Below are 23,947 nucleotides of genomic sequence, written 5' to 3' on the forward strand. Positions count from 1 at the left end.
CATCGGTGGACCCGTACACACTAAATCAGGGGTTCTCAACGGGGGCGGCAGCGCCCCCCTGGGGGCGTTCAGAGGAAGTCGGGGGGCGCTGGAAGCAAAATTTTAGAAAGGGGGGCGTTTGTGTGTACGGCCCACGAGGTAATTCATAAACACACGCAAAAAATCTACTCTAAAAAAATAAATACAAATCTAGTCAGATATAGAATATAACTGGCGACTGACTGTTTTTCCTGGCCAAGGTCAGGGTCCTTGAACACAACACGAGCGGAACGTGTCATCACGTGGTCACGTCATGTCAAAAACATCAATATTAAACGAGACGGTCATTGAGATCAGCGAACGCAGCGTGGCGATTGTAATAAAGAGAAAGGTGGATGCGGAATGTTCCAGGAGAAATGGACGAATAATTATTTATTTGTGGAAGTAAAAGGTCAGTGTTTGTGTGGACACGCTTGCGGTCATGAAAAAGGCTCTCGAGCTGCATTACAGCACGAAACATTCCAAACTGCACGAGCTGAAAGGACGAGTCGAGTGCGTTTGAATAAAGTTAACATTGTGTGTTTTTAGACTTTTTATTTTTTTATTTTGCTGAGCGATAAAGTGCTGCTTGAAAAACAAAAACAAGCGCCGTCCCCCTCAGCCGCCACTGCTCGAAAGCATTAATGTTATTCCAAAGATACACCATGAATAAAACTAATCTGAATTAATGTTAAAACACTAACGCTCTTGTCGGGACTTGGACCAGCAGCTGCACTCTGGCTGCTCGTAGCAGCAGAGCTAACACCTGCAGAGCTAACACCTGCAGAGCTAACACCAGCAGAGCTAACACCAGCAGAGCTAACACCTGCAGAGCTAACACCTGCAGAGCTAACACCTGCAGAGCTAACACCAGCAGAGCTAACACCTGCAGAGCTAACACCAGCAGAGCTAACACCTGCAGAGCTAACACCTGCAGAGCTAACACCAGCAGAGCTAACACCTGCAGAGCTAACACCTGCAGAGCTAACACCAGCAGAGCTAACACCTGCAGAGCTAACACCTGCAGAGCTAACACCAGCAGAGCTAACACCTGCAGAGCTAACACCTGCAGAGCTAATACCTGCAGAGCTAACACCAGCAGAGCTAACATCAGCATCACTGCTGCTGATTCAGGCGGTGTGTGTTTAAAAAACGCCTCAGACTTGGTGCTTTGTGCTCGTTTATTGTTGGATCACTTAAGAGTGCAAATTGTTTCACATTTCTGAGGCTGCTGTGTTTAACACCGGTTACAGTTTGAATGTCTGACCCGTCTCTTATTGGCTGAAGTCTATGACACAGATTAAAGTTTGAATCTTTTTACCGTTGCATTTGTTTAACACTCCTGAATATAATGTCTTTGTTTGCTCCCTGGTGTATTAGGGCAATTGAAGGTAAAAACAACAAAACATTTGATATATTTATTATTATTTTGAAATTTTATTATGTAACTTCAATCTCAGAGAATTTGAGTTTTTATAATAACATAATATAGCCGCCTAATAATAAGAAAAATATTAGGGACCTGGATAATGGATAGGGGGGCGCTGGCCCAAAAAAGGTTGAGAACCACTGCACTAAATGATCAAGGAATGGACACATATTCCAACTTAATGACTGCTTCATGTACAGAATGTAAAGTTCTCAGTGACAGTTTGGGAGATATAAACTGGTGTCAGCTGGATGTGCATTAAAGATATGACATACACTGAGGTTGTGTGGGAATTCTGTTCAACTTAATACAAACCATGTAAAGTCCAAGACAGAGCAGCAGTCAACCCAGTGCTGACACTCGTGGCCAGAACCTGTATTGTATTATTTATTTACCAAAACAAGATGTTGTTTTCTCAAAATGCTCCAAAAGGCTTCATTTGCATATTGAAATCACCAAAATGTTCTCCCTACTGGGTTTTAGTGTGCATCTTGTCACCTTCCTCACTAGAGTGTGCAGGTCTGAAAGTATTTGTGTGGCGGCAGCAAAAGAAGATTGAGGTTTGAGTTTGGAATCTCCACTTTCCAGCAATATTTGCACTCCATCTGTCCTCCCCAATCTTGTCTTTCTTGCTCTCATCCATTATTCTATATGGTTGCACACATTCATTCTGTCTTTCTTTTTTTCTGTAATTTGATTGGTTCTTTTGATGCCTTTCCGCTTTAAGGCCCTGTCACACAGTTCCGTATGGCAGAATCATATGCCGGCGTATATGAAAATTTGCTCAAAATGTGTCAGAGTCCAAATACGTCCAACTTTTCCACAGCGGTGTTGTAGCTGACGTATACATAACAAATACATAACGAATTATTATATGTATGTCAAACATATTGATAGCGTATCACTTACTTATACAAAACGTATCAGAGCCTCTGGCCAACGGAGCTGGAAAAGTGCCATCTGGTTCACGTCATGCTGATGCTGGAGAACGGCTAAAATGCTGAACGCTAGCTGTACTGTAGAAACATGTTTAATAAGTTACTCCGTCGTCAGGGATAATCTTAACATAGGGTAGGAATAGGTTATCCACTCGTTATCAATACATTGGCTGTAGGATTCACCGTCAGCCGACGTAGCCTATATCTAACGTACCTCTAACGTCACGTAGGTATTTACGTAGGTAAATATTCACGTACGTATTCCGTATTCACGTATGTATAACGTAACGTAACGTCTGCATATCTTATGAAGCACACGTCGGGTACGTCCGGTAATTTTGAACATGCTCAAAACATCAGCGTTCAACAACGCACCCCAGCGTAACACCGCCTGCTCTTAACGAATACTACTTATACCTTACCTTATATCAACGTAAACCAGCGTGTTGCAGATATTGTGTATACGCCATGTTTTTGTATATCTGATACATTTTGTATAAGTAAGTGATAAACTCTGACAAATTTTCATATGCGCTGGCATACGTTTCTGTCATACGGATATGTGTGGCAGGGCCTTTAGATGCACATCATTCCTGATCTCGTCCCTCTGAGAGGTGACACGACCCACGTGCCCTGACATGATGACTCTTGACTGGATTATATTTCTCCATCACAGTATTTGTGGGTCCTTCCCTGCGGCATATTCCAGGTTCATCCATTTTTTGTCTGGCAAATCACCGCTAGCTGTGGTTTGATAAGCAGCGGTGTGTAGTGGAAAAGTGGGAATGAACGTGACAAGCTTTGCCCCTGGAGAGTTTAGCTTTGCTGCATGTGACAAAAGGCAGAGTCAGCCGGAGACTGAGGAAGAGGTTTGGACCTGTGGAGCTGCTTCTGTTGGGTGTGACTGGAATGCTAAATGATCTGGTGGCTTCATCTGTCACCTGCTATAATCTAGACAGGCCGTCACCTCACTGTGATACAGCCTGCTTTTACTTTAACTCAAGTTTATCTAAATTGCCTATATACTTAAGCTGACCTATGTAATTACTGGTAGTTTGCATTGACAGGTAATAGAAATAAATGTCAAACACTCATAGAACATGCTCCATTAATGGCCCTAACCTTTAAACAATACAGTTGTGTGCTCTTACTTCCTAAGTGTGTTTAATAATTCATGAGAGCAAACTAAAAAGAAGCCTTTCTAAACTGTTTGGCCTCTTTAGAAAGTCTCTGTGCTGAATGTGAGACATATACTTTAAATGATCTAAGCCATTTTTTGTACCTGAAAATGTCCGTCCACTGACGGTCCCCATCCCAGCTGACAGCGTGTCAGACCCAAGGAGACGTGGAGCTGTAATCGCTGCCACAGGTGCTTCAGCTTAGTACTGACTTAAGGATCTGAACTGGATACTTACTGTATGTGATGTGATTTCAGTGTGTTCTATATGTACACATACGTATATGTGTAAAAACCTTTATGCGTTTATGTGAAGCAGAGTCAGATTTCTCTGAAAACTGTTGCAGTGCTTTTATTTCCATTGGTAATAATTCATTACCAACACAGTTAGTTAGGTCCTGTAAAATAAAGTGTGCATATCTAGATGTATCAATAGCTACATTTGTGAATAGGTTTGGTGTGGAGGGGTTTCACTTTAGTGCAGCTGTGCTTTTCATTGGACTCATACCTGTGTAGTAGCAGGGTAATCACAGCTGGAGCTGACAAACGTAATTATGGCGCTTCAACGCCGGGATTCACGTGGAGCGCTAAACATAACAAAAAACAATGTGAAAGGCGCACATCCCAGTTTTCAAAATCAAGGAGTACAAAATATCTTCATTCCGTATTTAATAGACAACAGACAGTGAGTATGCAATTCTGTGTCTGTGCTGAAATGATCGCAGCATGCTGTTGCCTGAGCTCATTGTGCTAGTGTTGTGTGCTTGTATCCTGCAGGGTGTGAGGAACACTCTGGCAGGGGAGGAGTCCCAAGTGGAACTACTAAAGGCTCAGCTCAAAGAGCTCTTCAGGTTCTCAGAGGACTCGCGCCACCTTTCTGATGATGTCCTGGCTGTTGTCAAAGAACATCAGAGGTATGTGACAGGAAGTCCACATGTACTGTAGGTCACATGATGCCTGCAGTGTGACACTGATTTTAGAATATAACATGTAAATGTGTGAATGCACATGAAGGATTTGAGTTTAACAAATCTAGTAATTACCTGGCAAATCAAATGAAAAAAACCAATGAAAGATAAATACAATTATAACATTTGTTGTTGCACTTCAAACGGGCTTATTTGAAGACAGTGTTCACTTATACGATTGTATCTATTTGAAGCTATTATACTTACAAGATTCTTGCTGTTCGGAGTTGTATCGCCATGATTGTTTGCACTTTTTGTACATCGCTTTGGACAAAAGCGCCAGCTAAATGAACTGTAATGTAATAATGTAATGTAATAAGCACTCTATGCAAACCTGTATTCAACAGAAAGATGACAAATCAAGTGAACACATTTCCAGAAAGTATTGACCTTTCACATCTTACCAAGGAACAAATAGCAAACCTTTATTCCTCAGCTGCACCAGACGACCTCTCCGGTGCTTCACAACAAAGCACCAGGACCAGGCTTCCAGAACCCATCCAGATCAAACAAAGAGCCACTTAATATTCAGTCATGCATCAAATATTCCAATCTTCAAACTAGCACATGCACAAGGATGCACACCCTTTTACAATGTGTAGACTGGGTGGTAGTCATGGCCTGATTCTGCTGCTAGTGGCCACGATGAGCTGCGAACTCCCCGAGGACAGCTCAGGTTCTGCTCTGTGCGCTGCATGCGGTTAGTCTCTGCTGGAATACTCCCTTGCACAGGTTTGCTGTGTGGTAATGTGATTTGCATTGTGGGAACATACTTTCAGTATTAACTTAAAACTGGATTGTGACTTGAGGACGCTCTTCCAGGTCGGACAAACTAAGAGCCATTTGACAAGGTGAAGGTTAAAGCATGTGAACAGTTAGTGGTGGTAATGCAACTATGCAAGAGGAACAAAGTCAAGCCAAGTGTGTCCACGGAATCAGTTCAGGATTAAATGTGCTTCACTTGCCTTTTAACAATATTAACTACTGAAAATAATAAGTAAATGATTTAAATGTCTGAATTATATTCCCAAACAAAAGGTTGTCCTGCTTAGCTTTTAGTGCTACATTCAGAGATGTGTGAGGCTTAATGGAGTGCTCTAGTTTTGGATATTTAAAACTCAGACATGAGTGTTTTGAGCCATGTGTTCCCTTAGCTGGGAGGTAATGACATTTAAGTGGTATTTTGGTTAAAACGCCTAAAATAAAGTCACATCAAGACAAATGTTGCTTCACAATTTGCTCTGTGATGTTTAAGGCATCCCAATTGTGGATTTTGTTGCTTTAATGCCCTAATTATGTGACATCAATTTAGTGAATTTGGTTAGTTGTCCATCCATCCTTCCAGAGCCGGCTTGTGGTGGCACCAGACTAAGCAACATGTTCCAGCTCCCTCTGGGGGATCTGCCAAGCCACATGAGACGTACAATCCCTCCAGCGTGTTCTAGGGTCAGAGGCCTGAAACACCTCAAGTATCGACAGCCACACTAACGCCCAACAATAAAAGCAATAATACCCAGAGAATAGATCTACAAACAACCCTTTCCTGTGTGCTGGTGTTTCCATCTGGAGACACAGTGCCCTAGATAGCCATGCTTTGGTTGGCACAGACTGCCTGAACCTTTAAATAGATCATTTGCTCCCAGAAGCTTTCAGACTCTGAGCAGTGCTTCAGACGGAAAGTGAATGTTGGTTTTGTGTAGACTGAAGCGAGCATAGAACTACATGGAAGAGTTTGTGTCTTTTTGTATAATTTGAATATATCTATTAAGGAAATTGCTTAAATATTGCCTCCAGACATTTTTTAAGACCTAAAGTATTATACTAGAGTAGCTCATGGTGGTTTTTTTAAGCACTTCTATGTCCAGAGCTAAACTCTTCAGGAATGTACTAATTGAAGGTCATATTTCACAGACAGGGCGAAATTGCCAAAAAACGCCCATTTTGGGCGCGGTCCAATATATATTGCCAAAGCTGTATCTCCGTGACCGTTTGACCTAGGAGGTTGAGTGACCACTCAACATTTGCGCAATGGCCAAATTATGGGGGGTCAGTAATACATTTTGATTACCCAAAATCAATAGTTTTTAAGATATTTACAAAAAACTATTTAGCATATTAATATGTGCACTACAATTGTAGGTAATTGTTGCTGTTACTATAGTTACATGTATTGATTCCCCTGAACAGTCTAGCAGTAGTTGCTAGATGTGAATTTGTCATTGTTGCTTCAGGATGGGGTAGAAAATGTCATTTCAATTTCAGCTGATAGTGTGACGTGTTGATGTGTCGTCCAATGTGTCCTTAGATACTTGTTTACAGACAAAAACATGGTAAGTCTTTGAATAGTCATATCTTAGACAAATTTCTATTATTGGTACATCCTGGACATTTAATTAGATATCAACCATGTTGAATCATTTATCATGCAAAAACATATTTTTACAGGAAACCTTGGTGTTCTCGAGACCAGTAGATGGTGCTTATGATGGGACCACATGTGTAATATGTATATATCCGCCAATAACGTACTGGGGTATTTCGGCCCCTGTAGTGATGTTCTGAAGTCTGTCTCCAGTGCCGAACGGACTTTTGATAGATTTAATGTAATCCACAAGTGTCTTTGCACGATCATGACCAATCTTGATAGAACTCTGATTTACATCATGATGTAAACTCAGTTCACTGTCATCTCTGTCTCCTAAGTTACACCATTCCAGCAGCTGTGCAACATGAAGATCTTTCTCATACTTCCACAAGGCTACTGCTTCTTTCTGTCTTGTAATCCCAATGATACCCTGGCAGGTTGTAACACTTCTCGAGTGCCATGTCAAATCCGACTGCACTACCTTGGCGGAGAGTGTGGTACATCACCCATCCACCATCCACAAAGCATTTGTAGATGCCCGGGAATTTTCTTTGTAAGTCAAGACAGTCTTCAAGGAAGAGACCACCCCATCTGCTGTAGTTCGTCCGACCAAAGCCAATGGCATCGATCTCCTAACAACAGAAACAAAGAGATGCCAATCACCTTGTCTGATAGAGTGGGTAAGATCTCTCAGGATTGGATCTATCTCATCTAAAAACAAGCTCCAGTAGCTTACATTCTCATTACTGGTACTGGCTGTTTCTTTCCACTCGGTGAAGAATTTCTTTAAGTCTGCATGTAAGGCTTTGCTTTGTTCCCAAATCTGTTTGAACACTGCATGATCAACATCTAGTGCTTGCTGCATTTTATTTTCCATGCCCTCTACTAGCTGGTCTAATTCACGACTGTTGTCCTGGGCAAGGTAAAACTCCTCAAACTTAAGAATTGTCATCACCTCCGATACAAGACTCATCCCTTCTTTGCCTTTGCAATAGTGCCCTCCAGTCATGACACTATTCTCCACCACAATTTTGCCGAAGGCTTCCGTTTCAATTAGAGCCAGATCAATACCAATACAGCCTAAAAACGTTCCAAGGCAGGCAATTACAATCTTCTCCATGTGAAATGGTCCCATTCCAAGGAATATGTTGCAAAACTGATCTGGCTTCAAGAGCTGGATTTCCTTGGTGATTGCATATACTCCTTCATCACACCACAGTGCCCCTGAAATGGCATTTTTCTGCTTCAATACATCCTGAAAGTTAATCATGGATGTAAATATTGTGTCCATTTCGGTTACGACATATGGGAGGATGGGTATAAATGACGTCTTTGTAACATTAAACTTCAGTGGATTCTGGAGTTCACTCATTGTTGCTGTGAAGCTAGGAAAAGAGCCCTCCTCTCGATCTGTGTTCTTCTGTCTTGCCATGCACCGAAGGAAATGATCATCATCAACACTGTGCTTTCGATTATCAGTGTATGGTGTAGGGGAAAATGTCTCTGGTATATCACTTGTGCCTTTGACAAGGTTTGATTTTTCAATGGCCTGGCATGGCAGCACTTCAGGAAATTTCCTATTTCCTATTGGTGGTGTGCATGTCACCTGAGTCTGTTCAGAATTATCGTCTCTAGGTTGGTTTTTAAATATGACCAGAACAGTGTCATGACTGGAATCTTTTCCTGAAACTGTATTCTCTGTGTGGTCAAAATTATCCATTGCACCTTGAACAACATGCCATTCTGAAATCTTTGACACTGGACATCTGTTAGGTAGGGTATCTTCCACCATTTGAGCCACGGAAGTGTCGATCCTCTTCATTTAATCATAGCTGATCACCAAATTAAGCCTATTCATGATGTCAATCAGTTGTCGTGATCTTGAGAGGTTGTGGATGGTTTGTGGCGAGCTACAGTGAAATTGAGTTTTACTTCTCCCCACAGTTCAACCAGTAATGGATAAACTGAAACTGTGTCAAACTTCAGGAGCCATTCATCAACAATGAAGAATTCACATCTAGCAACTACTGCTAGACTGTTCAGGGGAATCAATACATGCAACTATAGTAACAGCAACAATTACCTACAATTGTAGTGCACACATAATATGCTAAATAGTTTTTTGTAAATATCTTAAAAACTATTGATTTTGGGTAATCAAAATGTATTACTGACCCCCCATAATTTGGTCATTGCGTACATTTTGAGTGGTCACTCAACCTCCAGCTTTGGCAATATATTGGACCATTTTGGCAATTTTGCCCTGTCTGTGAAATATGTCACCAACCAAATAATGTTCCCAGACCTTCCATTAGTACATTCCTGAAGAGTTTAGCTCTGGACATAGAAGTGCATACAAAACCACCATGAGCTACTAGAGTATTAGTAGATTTCAATACTAATTTGTCTAATTTGGTTATTACTACTTAAATTCTGCTAATAACATCGTCTACTTCCACAACGCACTTCTATAAGTAGCACATCTCGACTGGCTTCAACACTAGTTGTGACGTCATAGATGCTGCTGCTGTGTCCAAGTGTTAAACTGAGATTGATCACAGAAACCTTAGTGGAGGGGACTTCAATGTGCATTCCTATAACAAACTGTGTCCTGGATGTTGCCTGTGACAAATGCTTCCTTTGTGACCAATGGTGGCAGTTGTAACCATGCATGAATGAATTTAAAACGGCCTGAGAATATGTTTAATAAATAACAACGTTGCTTTACTTTTCTTAAAGGTATTTGTGAAGTTTTCTTGTAAACACAATTCCAATGAGCTTTATTGTTGTTCACCAGAAGACTTATGCATTTGCGTACTTGTAAAACATTTGCAAAAGCAGATTTTCAAACGTGAATTGTTTCCATTCATTACCTTCGGTCTTCTTCCTCCTTACACTTTGTTAGCAGCAGTAACTGTAAGTCTGTGGAATAGTGCGACGCCATCGGCAGGAATGTGCATCTTATCTGTGTGCTGGTGGAGCACGGGACAGAAACGGAACAGAGTCCCACTTATAAAAACGTTGCGCCACAGTGCCGTCCTTTCTCTGCCAACCCTCTATGAAATACTTACTGCCGACGAACACGGAGGATTTTGTGGGGATGCCTGAGACGATGCGCTGCCATGCTGTGTGTGTGTCTGTGTGTGTGTCTGTGTCTGTGTGTGTGTCTGTGTCTGTGTGTGTGTCTGTGTCTGCTCTGTCAGCGGGACGTCTCCTCTGTACGCAGCAGATATACGTTTGTCAGCTTGCATTACTGAAGCATGAAATTCACCTGTGAGGGGAAATAAAGGCCTTTGTTTGTGTTGACAACTGATTTAAAATATATTTTTATTTGATTTTCTTATGACTTTGTTCTTATGGATACACAGAAAAACATCTTTTAGTACTTAGAAGCTGTGATCACTGTCACCGTGTCGTCATGCAGCCTCCTTTACATCACCTATAGTTCTATGTTCTCTAACTGTGGTTACAAACCTGCAGATCAGACTCTTGTTAATGTCCCTCACAAAAGTTCTCTGTTGTAAATGTCTGGTGTGCTCTTGTTGCAGTGTGAAATGCAGAGCGACCAGGCTGTGTTCAGAGTCCGAGTCGGGGCTGAGAAACGTCCTCCAGGACCCACTGCTGGTCTACACACAGTGGAGCCTTATGGTCTCTCAGGTTCTGGAGGCTTCTGCTGAGGTGACTGACTTCTCCCACATCGCCATGTTGGTCCAGAACATAGAGGTAAAGCACACACAGCAACAACAATGTATCTAACGTGTAATGTGAGAGGTGTTCCTCATAGTGATGAACCTACAGACAATCTGCAGCTCCACAGGTTTTATATTCTCATCATTCATATATGGGGTTTTCAGGTTGGCCTCTTCAGCTTTTACTGAGATTTATTGTAAGTTTCAGTTCATTGTTAAGCTGTCCGACTGTCCTCGACCTGCTCAGCAGCAGCCAGCAGACAGACTCGTTAGAGACCAGCTGGTGAACATAGCGGAGCATTTAGCAGCTGGAGATGAAGATATTTTCTCAGCAGTTGGAGATCAAAAACGGAGCTAAAAGAGCGAGACTCACATGGACACAGACACAACTCTAAATGATCGACTTTCTCTGGAACTGATGTGTGTACATAAGAAAGTATTTAATAACTGAGAAGATGTCCGTGTGTTCACAGCTTCTCTCCGCTGCCCCCTTGTGGGCGAAAGAATCAATTATTGCAGGTTTAAGAAAAACTTCCTCATAAACTTGAAGCACTTTGACAGTCAGGTGCAAAATGGTCGGCTTAAGGTTTGCTGTCAGGTAGGTTTTCATGTACAATAACTTTTAGTACGAACAGTTAGGTACCAACAATACACATATTAAGAGGAAATAAAGATGCAGAGAAAGCACACGGTAAATAACTTAAATATAGAAGAAACATTATAGAATAGGTCAATTAGAAGATACTATTAAAACTAGTTATTACAAAAGAAGCATGAGGAGTAAACGTGACAGGCAGGTAGTTTTGGTGATGTCATCCTGCATCATCAGCGCTACACGACCTTTTGACTGCTGCTCTTTCCTGATGTTCATCTTGTCTGGTGTCATAAAGAGCTCATTACATCAATATCATCATCATTACGTCATATATCCTGGATTTCTTTGTTGAAAATGCAACTGGACCTCGTCTGACATCATTAGCAGTGATGATGTTAAAGGCATCTTGTACAGTAAGATGGTAACTGGGGGTGGTTTTAATGATGAACTGAGAAAATATATCACACCGCTGTTTGAACTTTTGAAGTCCAGTTGATTTTCCCACATCAGAGTTTGATTGACAACTTTCATAGCAGCATAAATTAAATGAATCAAACAGGCAAACGCACCACAGTTCGTTTAAACCCGGTCCGTAAAGTACAAGTCATAAAAGTACCTTTTGTAATGAAATCAGAAGTGTTCTGCATTCATCAGTCCCTGTAACATCCAACATCATAGCTCTACTTTTTGTGAAATCTGTTCAACTGTCAGCCACAAATCTTTGCAATTGATGGTGTTTTTTGTTTAGGATTGATACAGTATCACAAAACAATCTGTTGATACTCAAGTGTATCTTTGTCTTACACCTACTGTATGAGTGACTATGTGGATTTGATTATAAAATTAAATTAAATGCACAAATATTTATATTTGCACAATCTTTGGAGCATTTGAAGAGGAGTATGCCTGAATATGAATTTGAAAACAACCGACTTCAAGATTTCTGTCCTTTATTTTAGCGTCTCCTGAAGGGCAGTGTCCAGCTGCAGGAGCGTCTGAGTCTGCTGCAGGTGAAGGGGGACCTGCTGCACTGTGTGTTCGGTCCTGAGAGGTCTGACGGTCTGCAGGACGAGCTGAGTGCTGCCATCCGGAGCAGAGAGCTGCTGCACGCTCAGCTGCTGCAGAGGAAGAGCAGGCTGCAGGTACCAACAGGCTGCTGTCAATCATTTGGCTTCACTGCAGCTGAAATTTGAATGTGAACCATTCAAACCAAGTAGAAGACTGTGAACATGTCCCACAGGCCAGAAGAACATTCAGCTCCTTTTAATAACTTTTTCATTTTACATTTTTGGTGCAATGGATTAAAATACTTGATTAAAAATTAACTTGCGCTCTAATGCTACAAACATGATTTATTTACTCTTACTTCTATGTAACGTTAATAATTATAATTACTTTATGTATTACTAATACTAATTATTATTACTAATTATATACTCATAACCTCTGCATTTTATTTTAAGACACAGCCCATTCATTTCACTTTTCTTTTATGCTGTGCAAAAAAATAATTTCTTGAATTTCTTCTTCCACTAAGAAATAATCGTTCGTCCATTTCTCCTGGAAAGTGCGACATTCCGCACAAAAACAATTTAAGAAAAAGCTTGTCTATAACATAGAGATTCTAACAAATATAAAGAGCTTGCGAGTGTGAAGTCGTCCAGCTGGTGGTTCCTGATTGCTGCGGTCGGGTCTCCTTTGGTGTTTAGCCTGGAGCTACTTACAGTGTAGTCACTACACAGTGCACCGTGCGACTGCGACACATGGTCAGATCAGTTCTTTCTGACTACACACTTTTCATACTTGTGGTCTTCAGACCCAAGCGATGCTGCCTCACTTGAGGACATGTGTCCGACTCCACACAGCTCCCTTATGGAGACATAAAAGGCTTTATGCAACTTTTCCCCAAAACTTTGAAACTCAGCTTAATTTATTAATCAGTTTCAGGATAATGTATATTCTCTCTATGATTGCCTAATCAGACAGTGACCATCTCAAGTGACACATTGTGATACATCATTAAATCAGATCACAGCATTAGAAGTGAAATAACATTTCAATAGTTTCAGAATGTGTTTTTAAGCAGCCGCCTCTTGCAGCAGTGTGAGGTCAAGAGGTCTGTAAATGAACGACAGCAGAGTTTTATACGTTAGTATAGTTTATACTAGCTGCAGGTAGGATCTAAAAATAAAGCCACTCCCCTTCTAGTTTTTCACACATTCCATTTGTGTTTGTCATCTCCACTGGAGAGAAGTAAAACAGACACACAAGCTCAATAATTGCACATTATTATCCCTGTAAGTTATCAAATGATATTGTTGTAATCACTGTCATTTAAAAGGCCCACATTCTTTGTGCAGGACACGTGTCATTATGGAGGAGGTGAACATGTACAATATACAATCCAGACATGACTGGCTGTATAACTACACACGTAACGCTTAATTTTCACTGCTCTCAGGGTTTAATCTCAAGAACCAAGGATTTTGGCGACGCCTTTGAGGTGATTCGCTCCAACCTGTCCGGTCTCCGGGACCAACTGGTGGCAGCTGACGGCCTCCAGCCCGACATCCTGGCTAAGAAAAGCCAGTCGGACCAGTTCAGGGTGAGTTTAATCCCAGACTAGACCCGGGCCAGTGTCTCTGTTGTGTCCACTCTCACACTGTATTCTCCAGATGATTAAGCACATGAGTTTGGCTCAAGTGTCGTGCAGCTTCTCGGATGTTCCTGTAGTTTACCACAGTACAAAGATCCAACTGTGTTTTTGCAGTGGAGGCTTTATCATATTTAAAACACAAGCCACTCGTGCTTTTGATGTATTACATTTACTCACGTTACAGAAGTCTTTGTGAGGGCATGCTGCAGTGTAAAGTGTTTTGCTACCTTCAGGCAGCTCTGGTTTCAGTGTATTTCAGTTCACACTGAAACACGAGTTAGTTAATCACTGTGAACACTGTCTGCTTTAAGTGTCGTCAAAATGACGGATTTATTCATTATAAAAGATTGTGCTGCAATATCATACTGAATATCTAATATGTATAGATTAGATGTATAAATGATGTGTTGCCTGAACTGAAAGGTTACAGCTGTGTGTCCTCAGGTGATCCAGAAGGACCTGGAGGACTGTGAAGCCCACATTACAGCGCTGGAGACTCTGGTGTCGTCCAGTCCGAGCAACAGGACTCAGTTTGAGAGGCTCTATGCTGACTGGAAACATCTGCACACAGCAGCCCGGGTGAGACGGGAGTGTGGTTTGAAATGGATACAGTTCTGAATCATTTCACCCATATCTAAAGCTGCACCAAGCCAACATGAACAAAGGATGAAATGACTGTGTAATAGGGGAAGTGGTTCTCATTGTGATGTCATAAATGATTACATCTCGTTAACAGTCATATATGACATTTTGAGCAAACACTAGTTTTAAAAAGAAAAGTTCTCGGAGTAATGGCTCCGCAAGAAAGAAGACGAAAAAAACAGTTACCCCCAGCCTCCTGCTGTCGTTATGTAACTGACTTTACTGTGTCACTCTGTATTACATCCTGCAGCCTGTGGCTCTACAATGGAAGCGTGATGCTTTAGCTGCGCAACATGCTAACACTTACTTCAACAGGCTAAACTGCAAAATAAAGAGTAAAACAACATAAAAATAGTGAAACTTATAGTTTCAAAATTTGAAGTTGGATCGCAGATGGCCGATATGGATCCATCCTGACTCTGAGCTGCAGTTTGGAATTGAATCCTGCTGCGTACCGGCCCTCACTGACACTTATTGTTCCGACAGTTCAGTCAAAAACAAGGTGGGTGAATCCACTGGGTCTTCACGTCCTCAGATGATGGGAGTACATGGAGACTTTTCTGTTAGCTCTTGAAGCCAACAACAGAACAATTAGCGTGCTTTGTTCCGGACATATTACAAAGTCTTTGATGGCGTTAACAATGACGGACAGCGAGGTAGATTCAGCAGCTACTCCGCGGACGGGGATCGTCTCCTAGCTGGAGCTGGTTCTATGACACGTCATATCCAGCAGCAAATCTGACACATTTTCAGATGGATGCAGCCGGAGAAGTAGAGAGAGGATCACATGCTGGTGGTAGACACACCGGGGACACGTATCTATGTTGAAAAGTACATTTTGCATAATATATCACCGTTAGTCAGGCACGTGGTTTAAAATGCAGACTGGTTTCAACCTCACAGGGTCTTCATCAGAAACCAAGCCAACATTCCTTTAATGGGAAACCTTAAAGGGAAACTTTGGCAAAAATCAGCATGGAACCAAACCCTCGTCGGCACATGAGCGGCGAGCTCTGGGTGCCGGAGACACGGAGGGAAACATCGTTCATTTCAAACAAAGCTGGTGGAAAATTGGTAAAGTTTCCCTTTTAATGGCAGCCACACTAGACAGAGATGCTTGAATAACACTGGAACATACTTAAGCACCATGTTATCACTAAATAGAAAATGTGAACCATTCGCATCACATTGTTGAGCTGCTGCAGAGGGCCGTGTGTTACAGAAGCCAGATTCACTGTGGTCACTGACATGTTGCACTTTGTCACAAACCCTCCAACTCGCCAAATATGATTTAATCCGGAGTTTACTGCCAGCGAGTAAACTGCTGGAGGCTTCATATAAAACATGACACCAACTGCACATCACTAAACCCTAATTTATTTTTTGTCAAAATTTACAGAATACAATTTATTAATTTCATTAGGGATGTAAACTGGCAGTAATGACAGATGTTGCCAATGCATTGCATGAAATGTCAAATGTCTTTCTGTCCAGCTCATCTTTTTCTTTCTTTTTTCAGCTGAAGGTGCCTGAGAGTGAGGAGAGCATCGCCGACCATGAGAGCTTCCACGACCGCCTGCTGAACATAGAGAAGTGGCTGATGATCATGAAACAGAAGCTGGAGTCCTTCCACAGCCCCGCAGGACAGTGGAGCGTAGAGGGCCGCCAGCAGGAAGCTGAGGTGTGTGTGTGTGTGTGTGTGTGTGTGTGTGTGTGTGTGTGTGTGTGTGTGTGTGTGTGTGTGTGTGTGTGTGTGTGTGTGTGTGTGTGTGTGTGTGTGTGTGTGTGTGTGTGTGTGTGTGTGTGTCACTGTATTTATGATTTTGTTGGTAAACAATTGTCCTGGGAGTAATTTGAATGGTGGAGATGTACAGTACATCCCTTTTGTGGAGTTCTGTGTGGGATTGGTTAGCATATCAGCAAATGATATCTTCCATCGGCCGAAACTACAGTCAGCATTATGGGATTGATTGTTAATTAGGCCCCAGAATAAGAAACTAACTCTCATTTTATCAGCCTAAAACATACGTGTGTACCAGAGAGGAGAAATCCACATTCATACTCTTTCTTATCCAGCAGAGAGTGAGTGTTGCAAAGCTGCATTTAACAACATGTGACCGTTTCTTTGGTCTAAATCATCACAACTGAGCCAGTTTTAAACACATGAGACGAGACCAACTGTCCTGGAGAAGCCTTTCAAAATCCTCGGGCGATGATACAACTCAGAACTCAAAGTCACCGAGCAGGTGGAACAACTCGGGCAGGAAACAATCAGCGGCCTCAAGCTAATCTATAAGACTTCTCTCCCAGGAAAGCAGAAGCTTTGGTGAGTTCTGTTCGGTCTGCTGCCACAGCTCAAGTAGCCACCTGGCTGATCAGACTGGTATAGAAGTGGCCTGTGAATGGAGCTCTCTCACTGCCAATCTCTAGCCTGGTGGAGGTGGAAAAGTAGGACATGGCACTCACAGAATCTCTGGACTCAATCGTAAGAGGGCCTCTCCAACCCCAGCAGCAGGACACAGAATCAGCCCTTCAACACTGGGGTATAGTGGGCCATGTCCAAGAAGGCAGAGGTGGCTTTGGCCTGGCAGCCATGAAACCAACAGTGTGATCGGACTCAACAACCGTAACTAATCCATCCAGCACCAGGCATGGTGAAGACGTTTTGTGAAATGTCTTTTTAAAATGTTTTTGTGTTTTGAACTTCAGGGCCACCGTACTTAGGTATTCTTTAAATGGCAATATATTCAGGCTTAGCTTAGACATGTAGTGATTATGCCATAAGCCTGTAAATAAAGAGAGTAAAACGCAAGCAAAAACAGCTAAGGGTTGTGGGTAATTCTGATTTACTTTGAGCTTTGGTTTTATCTTCATAGTTTTAAGCATCATTTATATTGATAATAACATTCGGCAATCAATTTCAATTTGCTTATTCAATCTTCAGTAAAGCTACTGTTCTGCTAATGGCTGGTAGATGTTGGTACAATAAAAATAGTAATGACAGATGAGAAAACATGTTTTTCTCATCTCTTAATAATTTGGTAGAGATTTTGAGAAACTGTTGCTGTAAAGGTTTACATTTGAATTTAAACCTTACCTCCACCCCATATGTGCGTGAAGCCATCTCCTGTCAGCTGTTGGCTGGACTTTGGAGCTACAATATGTCTGTCGTGGTTTGTTGCTTAGTTAATGGACAAATGTGTTTACTTCACTAAAGCAGAGCTGTTCTCTCTACAACTGCTGGTATCACATACTGTGTAGGTGTGCTGTGAAAATAATGAATCATGTGTGAGTCTTGAAAAACTTCCTGCACAATGATGCAAAGTGTTACACTATGAATATCATGGCGGCATGATAGAAACTGTCTAACTGTTAAGCCTCCTCTCTTGTCCACAGAGAGCACTGGGAGAGTTTCCAGAGAAGGAGCTGCAGCTGCAGCAGATGGAGGTCCAGGGTCAGGGGGTTTTGGAGAGGACTTCAGAGCAGGGACAGGTCCACATTCTGCGAGACATTAAGCGCCAACGAGAGTCCTGGTTGGCGCTGTACAATATGAGCCTCAATCTTCACAGGTACCTGAAAAGATGGGATGATGAGTGTTGTTGTATTAGTTTGCTTAGTGTGTGGCGATGGTCACTCTGACTCCTGTCTACACACCCGGCACAGTGGAGGCAGCTCAGCGTCGGTCTACCAGTGATGGTCGCATGTTACTTGAAAGATGTAATAAATGACACATTTCTCAATGAAATGGTAATTACTTGAATAATTGCTCAGCAGCAAAAGTAATGGGTTTGATTACTCATCCCGACTTTACATCCTGCACACCCACAAATCACTTCTTTTATATTTAACACATGTAGAAATTAAACACAAGACATTGCTGTTACTGACACTATGGAGGGATTTACTGATCGTCCAGCAGGCTAGCTAAGAGCACTATAGCCTGACCCATACTGGATGTGAGCGGCCGATACAGACGTTAGGGAGGAATCCAATTCAGATGGCAACATATCGACATTCTGCCAGCGCCAGAGTATTGTTACTGCCTGCCTCGTGCTGGACTGAGTAGTTTAAGTTTGCTGTTTTATGTTCCAAAATGCAAAAATTACTATTTGATATGTTTTTAATGTTTGTAATGTGTCTGCTCAGAACATGGTAGCTTATGTTGGTAATTATCCTCACATTACATTTCTTCCCTTCGCTACGGTGTCTTAGTTCTTGTGTTAAATTATGCAGAGTTGACATTGTAAACAGCTGTTTCTTGTCTCACATAATACGCTGCCAATGCTGTCCAACTAAGTGATGACACCATTTATTAATAACTGAACAGATATCTGTATATTCACAAATATATTCACAGATACAGATATCTGTATCTGTGAATATATCTGAATATATCTGCGATAGTTGGGAAAGAAATTGGCTAGTGATGAGCAGAGCAAAACTTTTCACAGAATAAGTTATTTCGAGTTAATAGATGTTAAAGTATCAAAGTACCTTTCGAGTTTTGATACTTTTTGTCAAATATGGCGACATAATGAGGCTTCATAAGCTCAATGCATCAACAATCTATAGGGCATTTATTAAGCATTCATGCACAGATTTGCATTTTTAAAGATCAATCATTTAGAAACTGAATTATTGTCGTCATTCATCATTTTCTACTTGACTTTTTCTATTCTTTTGTCTTTGTCACCTGTTGCTGAATGGATGTCGAATGTGAAGTGTAAAACAGAAAACTCACAACATTAGAAGAAGTGAAATAAGACATGTCGGGAATGGATCATTCCCAAGCCAAGCTATTGTTTTTTTATTTCATAGACACGTTTGTGTATCATTAACATGATATCTTTAATATCAGTAGTTTCTTTGTCCTTGTTCCACAGCGTTGTGTTTGGTCCACAGTGACACTGAATCTGACTCTGAGTCCAGTTACTTGGTGTTCAGCCTTTCTTGTCCAATTTCTTGTAAAAACTGCTGTTTCTAAGCTCAAGAATGAACATTTGAGCTCATTCACTGGAGTGTTCGTGTACATGGTTGTGGAGAAGTGGAGTTTTCTACTCATTTTAAACGTCAATATTGCAGTAAATCCTTTAATTGTGAAAAGCAAAAATCTTGTTTGCGATTGAAATTCGATAAGTTGTGCAGCCCTTGTAGGTGATGAGTGATGGAAACGCCTAACCTTTCTCTCTCTCTGTGTCTCCCAGGCTGCTGAACACAGAGCAGACAGAGTCGCACTCATGGCGTGTTGGAGGCCAATCTGTAGACGGCACATCCCTAACAGCTGAGCTCAGTGTGGGGGAAGCCTTGGCTGGCTCTGGGCCAGGAAGAGGAGGAAGCCTGGAGGTGGAGGCAGGAGAGTGGACTAATGCGGGGCAGGGGGGTTGGATCCAGGGCCAACATGGTGAAGGTCACTTCATTCTGGCCGGACAAGACAATAAAAAACTCAGCGCATCGAGGACAGGCAGAGACAGTGGACACTCAGGAGACAAAGTAGATTCCTCTGCTTGGAGCGTTTACAGCAGAGCAGGCCAAAAAGCTTCCAAAGCCTCCGCCCCTGATGGAAACCCCGACAGTGATGAGTCAACAAGGGCCGGAGACAGATGGGGAACAGCATTAACCATAAAGGTCAGCTGTGGTGACGGCAGTATGGAGGCAGGGCAAGGCTGTCTTAGTCCTGACTACAGATTTAGCCACAGCATGTAAAATACTATAACGTTAATATACAAGTATACAAAATAACAGAAGCCATGTGACAGTTTGACACCAAAACCGCTCAAACTGCATTCCCCCAGCAATCCATCCAGATGTCCAAATGCCAGATAAATGATCATTTGGGCAATTATGCATCACAAGTTCCCTCAAACCAGACATTGAACAACGATCTAGCTAAAGAAATCTCAATCTCAGCTCCTAAGTGCTAATGAGGGTTAGGGTTAGTCAAAAAAAAACGTAACGCAGTTAGTGCAGAGCTCAACATTTATTCCAGTGATGGTGTCAGCTGTTTAGGCGATGTGGAGATGTTTATTCTGTCATCTTTCCACTTTAAGTTGTGTGCTGTGCAAGAGTTTTATGAGTTGTTTGGTGTTTTATAGGAAGGCACAGCACAGTACACATCCAGGAGAAGGGAGTTTGAGGCCTGGCTGTCCAAAGAGAACAAACTCCTCTCAGGGATCTTCAGCACCAAGGGAGCAACACTCAGCGCCAAAGAACACAAGATCCGACGGGACACACTCAAGGTGAGTGTCTTTGTTGTATTGTTACTGATGCTTCTGGAAGGACGCGCCGTACATGCTTTGAGTGCTTTGTTGACAGTTGATTTAAGGATCCTACTAAAGTTTTTGCCCATTTACCACTAATTACACTTGTCTGAGTTAGGTAGTCCACCACAGGCTCGCACAACGTGGGTTCCTCTCATGAATTATTTAAATCTTCTGACAGCACCAGGATACAGCTGTCCGTCACATATGTGTACTTAGTGAAACGTCAAGGCCTCTTTTGGGCGACAGAAAACAGAAGGTCAGGGGGGTCAAACTCATTTTAGTTCAGGGGCCACATACAGCCCAATTTGATCTCAAGTGGGCCGGACCAGTAAAATCATAGAATAATAACCTATAAATAACCACAATGTTTCCCTTTGTTTTAGTGCAAAAAAATACAAGCGCATTCCGAAAATGTTCACATTTTATGAACTATCTTTTTACACAACATTAGGAACAACCTGAAATTTCTTAAGAAGAATAAGTGCAATTTCAACTATATTATGCCTCAGTTCATCATTTACACATTATACACGCATCACAACTTACAAAACATTTAGTGGACAAATTGAAAATAGCTTGAAAAATTGCAGTTAATGTGTTCTCTGTAATCTTTACACTGTAAAGTCATCCCACGGGCTGGACTGGACCCTCTGGCGGGCCGGTTTTGGCCGGATGTTTGTCACCCCTGTGATAGATGGATGTCAATGCAACGGCAGTATGTTTGGATTATAATTCAGACAGTTTTGGATGCATTTTTTTTTTTTTTTAAACGAGCCTTAGTTTTATAGTCATGTCTATTTGTGACCTTGGCTGAACCTAAGCGTTCAGGATAATAAAGGAATGATGAAAGGATGATCAGCCAACATATTGCTTATCCAGACATCTACACATATTTCATCAATTACCAGGTATCGTTAGAGTTGACAGGCAGCATGATGATGCTGCTCGACTTTATCCATCAGTAGTAACTGTCACCAGCATCACTGAGAGATTTACCACCGTGAATATTCTCATATTTTATGTGCTTTATGTGGTTATTGTTACAGTTGTTTCTAGTTTCTTAGTTTTTCTGATGTGCTAGTGCAATTCTTTCCCCCAAAAGACACAAACGCAGCCCTAAAGAACTGAGCACTTAAGTACGCCTGGAGAATGGCAGGTAGTGACGTAGAATATATGTTCTTAGGTTTGATGTTTCATTTGTCTTCGTTGTCAAAGAGTTATTTTGCAGATAATTTACTAGATGGTAATATGAAAACTAATATGCTCAGGGTAACACACTGAAGGTTCTGCTCAGGTCGGTCACCTCATGTGTGTCTGTGTACATGTACCCACATGCCACGCAGTGATAAGTAACCTGATGTATAAATGTATGAGTAGATTAAAGCAAGAATAAACAGTATAATCCATGCACTGGTCAATTTTACCAAATACTGCAAACACTTGAAACTTCTTCTTCAGTTTTGCTTTTATTTCACTGTCTTCTGCCAGTTTTTGGGATGAGTTCCTGGAACTCCAGTCTGGCTCTGCTCGGGAGATGATCCCACTTTAAAATTCTTGGTAGTTGAAGGCTCCATCGCCGTGCTGGAAACCGTCAAACAGCCAAACTGTGCAGGGAAAAAATAAAGGATAACAGTGTGTCTGTATTACACACTGAAACAGGTGTGGTGAGTTGCACGTGTGCAGTTCCCTTGATTAAGTAAACATTAATACTTAATAATTAATCACTTGTGTTGTGTCCCTCACTTCACTCACATCCTGAACAGCAGATAAAACAACATTGTTTGCTTTTTTTTTGAATAACATTCATCCAGAATGTCCCAGTTTGTGAGACCCTCGTACTAAAGCCTCAAAAGGTTCTTAGATGGTCGAGTCATGACAAGAAGCCAAAGGACCCTCTGTGTTACAGAGGACATGAAGCTATTATTATTGTATCCTATTCCAAATGTTAACTTTCCATAAATTTATGTAATGTTTAACCTCATGAACTGTGAGTAACTTCACATCGAGCTGAAAAGCACTTTCACACTCTTGTTGTCTTATGTCCTTGTGTCCTGCTGCAGACTCTGAGGGCAAGAGTGGCCTTTGGTCAAGAGCACTTCCAGCTGTTGCTGCAGGAGAGTCAGGGCAGTGAGGCCGGTTATGGACCAGCAGAAGATGTGGGTCTGGAGGAACTTCGCTACCGCTGGATGCTCTACAAGTCCAAACTGAAGGATGCGGGAGACGTCAGGGCCAGAGCCAAGGTGAGAGGAGAGCTGACCGTTGTAAAAACTGCCTGCATTTCAATTCATAGACTCCTTTTTAATGCTCTTTGTGTATGTATGCAACAATCCTGAATATCCATCCATCCATCCATCCATTGTCTACTGCTTATCCGAGATCGGGTCGCGGGGGCAACAGCTCCAGTAAGGAACCCCAATCTTCCCTTCTCCGGGCCACATCCTCCAGCTCCGACTGGGGGATCCTGAGGCGTTCCCAGGCCAGTGAGGAGATATAATCTCTCCACCGAGTCCTGGGTCTTCCCCGGGGTCTCCTCCCAGCTGGACGTGCCTGGAACACCTCCCTAGGGAGGCGCCCAGGTGGCATCCTTACTAGATGCCCGAACCACCTCAACTGGCTCCTTTCAACGTAAAGGAGCAGCGGCTCTACTCCGAGTCTCTCACGAATGGCTGAGCTTCTCACCCTATATCTCTAAGGGAGACGCCAGCCACCCGTCTGAGAAAACCCATTTCGGCCGCTTGTACCCGTGATCTCGTTCTTTCGGTCATGACCCAGCCTTCATGACCATAGGTGAGGGTAGGAACGAAGATCGACCGGTATATTGAGAGCTTTGCCTTCTGGCTCAGCTCTCTTTTCGTGTGCGGTGCGGTAAAGTGACTGTAATACCGCCCCCGCTGCCCCGATTCTCCGGCCAATCTCTCGCTCCATTGTCCCCTCACTCGCGAACAAGACCCCGAGGTACTTGAACTCCTTCACTTGGGGTAATGGCTCATTCCCTACCCGGAGTAGGCAATCCACCGGTTTCCTGCTGAGAGCCATGGCCTCAGATTTGGAGGTGCTGATCCTCATCCCAACCGCTGCACACTCGGCTGCGAACCGATCCAGTGACTGTTGAAGGTCACAGACCGATGATGCCATAAGGACCACATCATCTGCAAAGAGCAGCGATGAGATCCTCAGGTCACCAAACTGCAACCCCTCTCCTCCACGACT

At 42.3% G+C, this 23,947-nt stretch overlaps 1 protein-coding gene across 2 annotated transcripts in view; it reads left to right on the forward strand.

The window, feature by feature from the left end:
- The window catches only part of syne3 (spectrin repeat containing, nuclear envelope family member 3), a 49,862-nt gene that overhangs the window by 13,615 nt on the left and 12,300 nt on the right, over positions 1–23,947 (forward strand). The window contains exons 7-17 of one of the 2 annotated variants that reach the window (XM_029460503.1): positions 4,340–4,476; positions 10,444–10,618; positions 12,139–12,321; positions 13,641–13,784; positions 14,280–14,414; positions 15,997–16,158; positions 16,557–16,559; positions 17,874–18,046; positions 19,682–20,102; positions 20,570–20,713; positions 22,798–22,977. In XM_029460503.1, coding sequence (XP_029316363.1) covers positions 4,340–4,476; positions 10,444–10,618; positions 12,139–12,321; positions 13,641–13,784; positions 14,280–14,414; positions 15,997–16,158; positions 16,557–16,559; positions 17,874–18,046; positions 19,682–20,102; positions 20,570–20,713; positions 22,798–22,977 — 1,857 coding nt within the window. The remainder of the gene's footprint in view (positions 1–4,339; positions 4,477–10,443; positions 10,619–12,138; positions 12,322–13,640; positions 13,785–14,279; positions 14,415–15,996; positions 16,159–16,556; positions 16,560–17,873; positions 18,047–19,681; positions 20,103–20,569; positions 20,714–22,797; positions 22,978–23,947) is intronic. The other variant, XM_029460504.1, reaches the window with a different exon arrangement.

This window comes from Cottoperca gobio, chromosome 22, assembly GCF_900634415.1.
Source record: "Cottoperca gobio chromosome 22, fCotGob3.1, whole genome shotgun sequence".
NCBI lineage: Eukaryota > Metazoa > Chordata > Actinopteri > Perciformes > Bovichtidae > Cottoperca > Cottoperca gobio.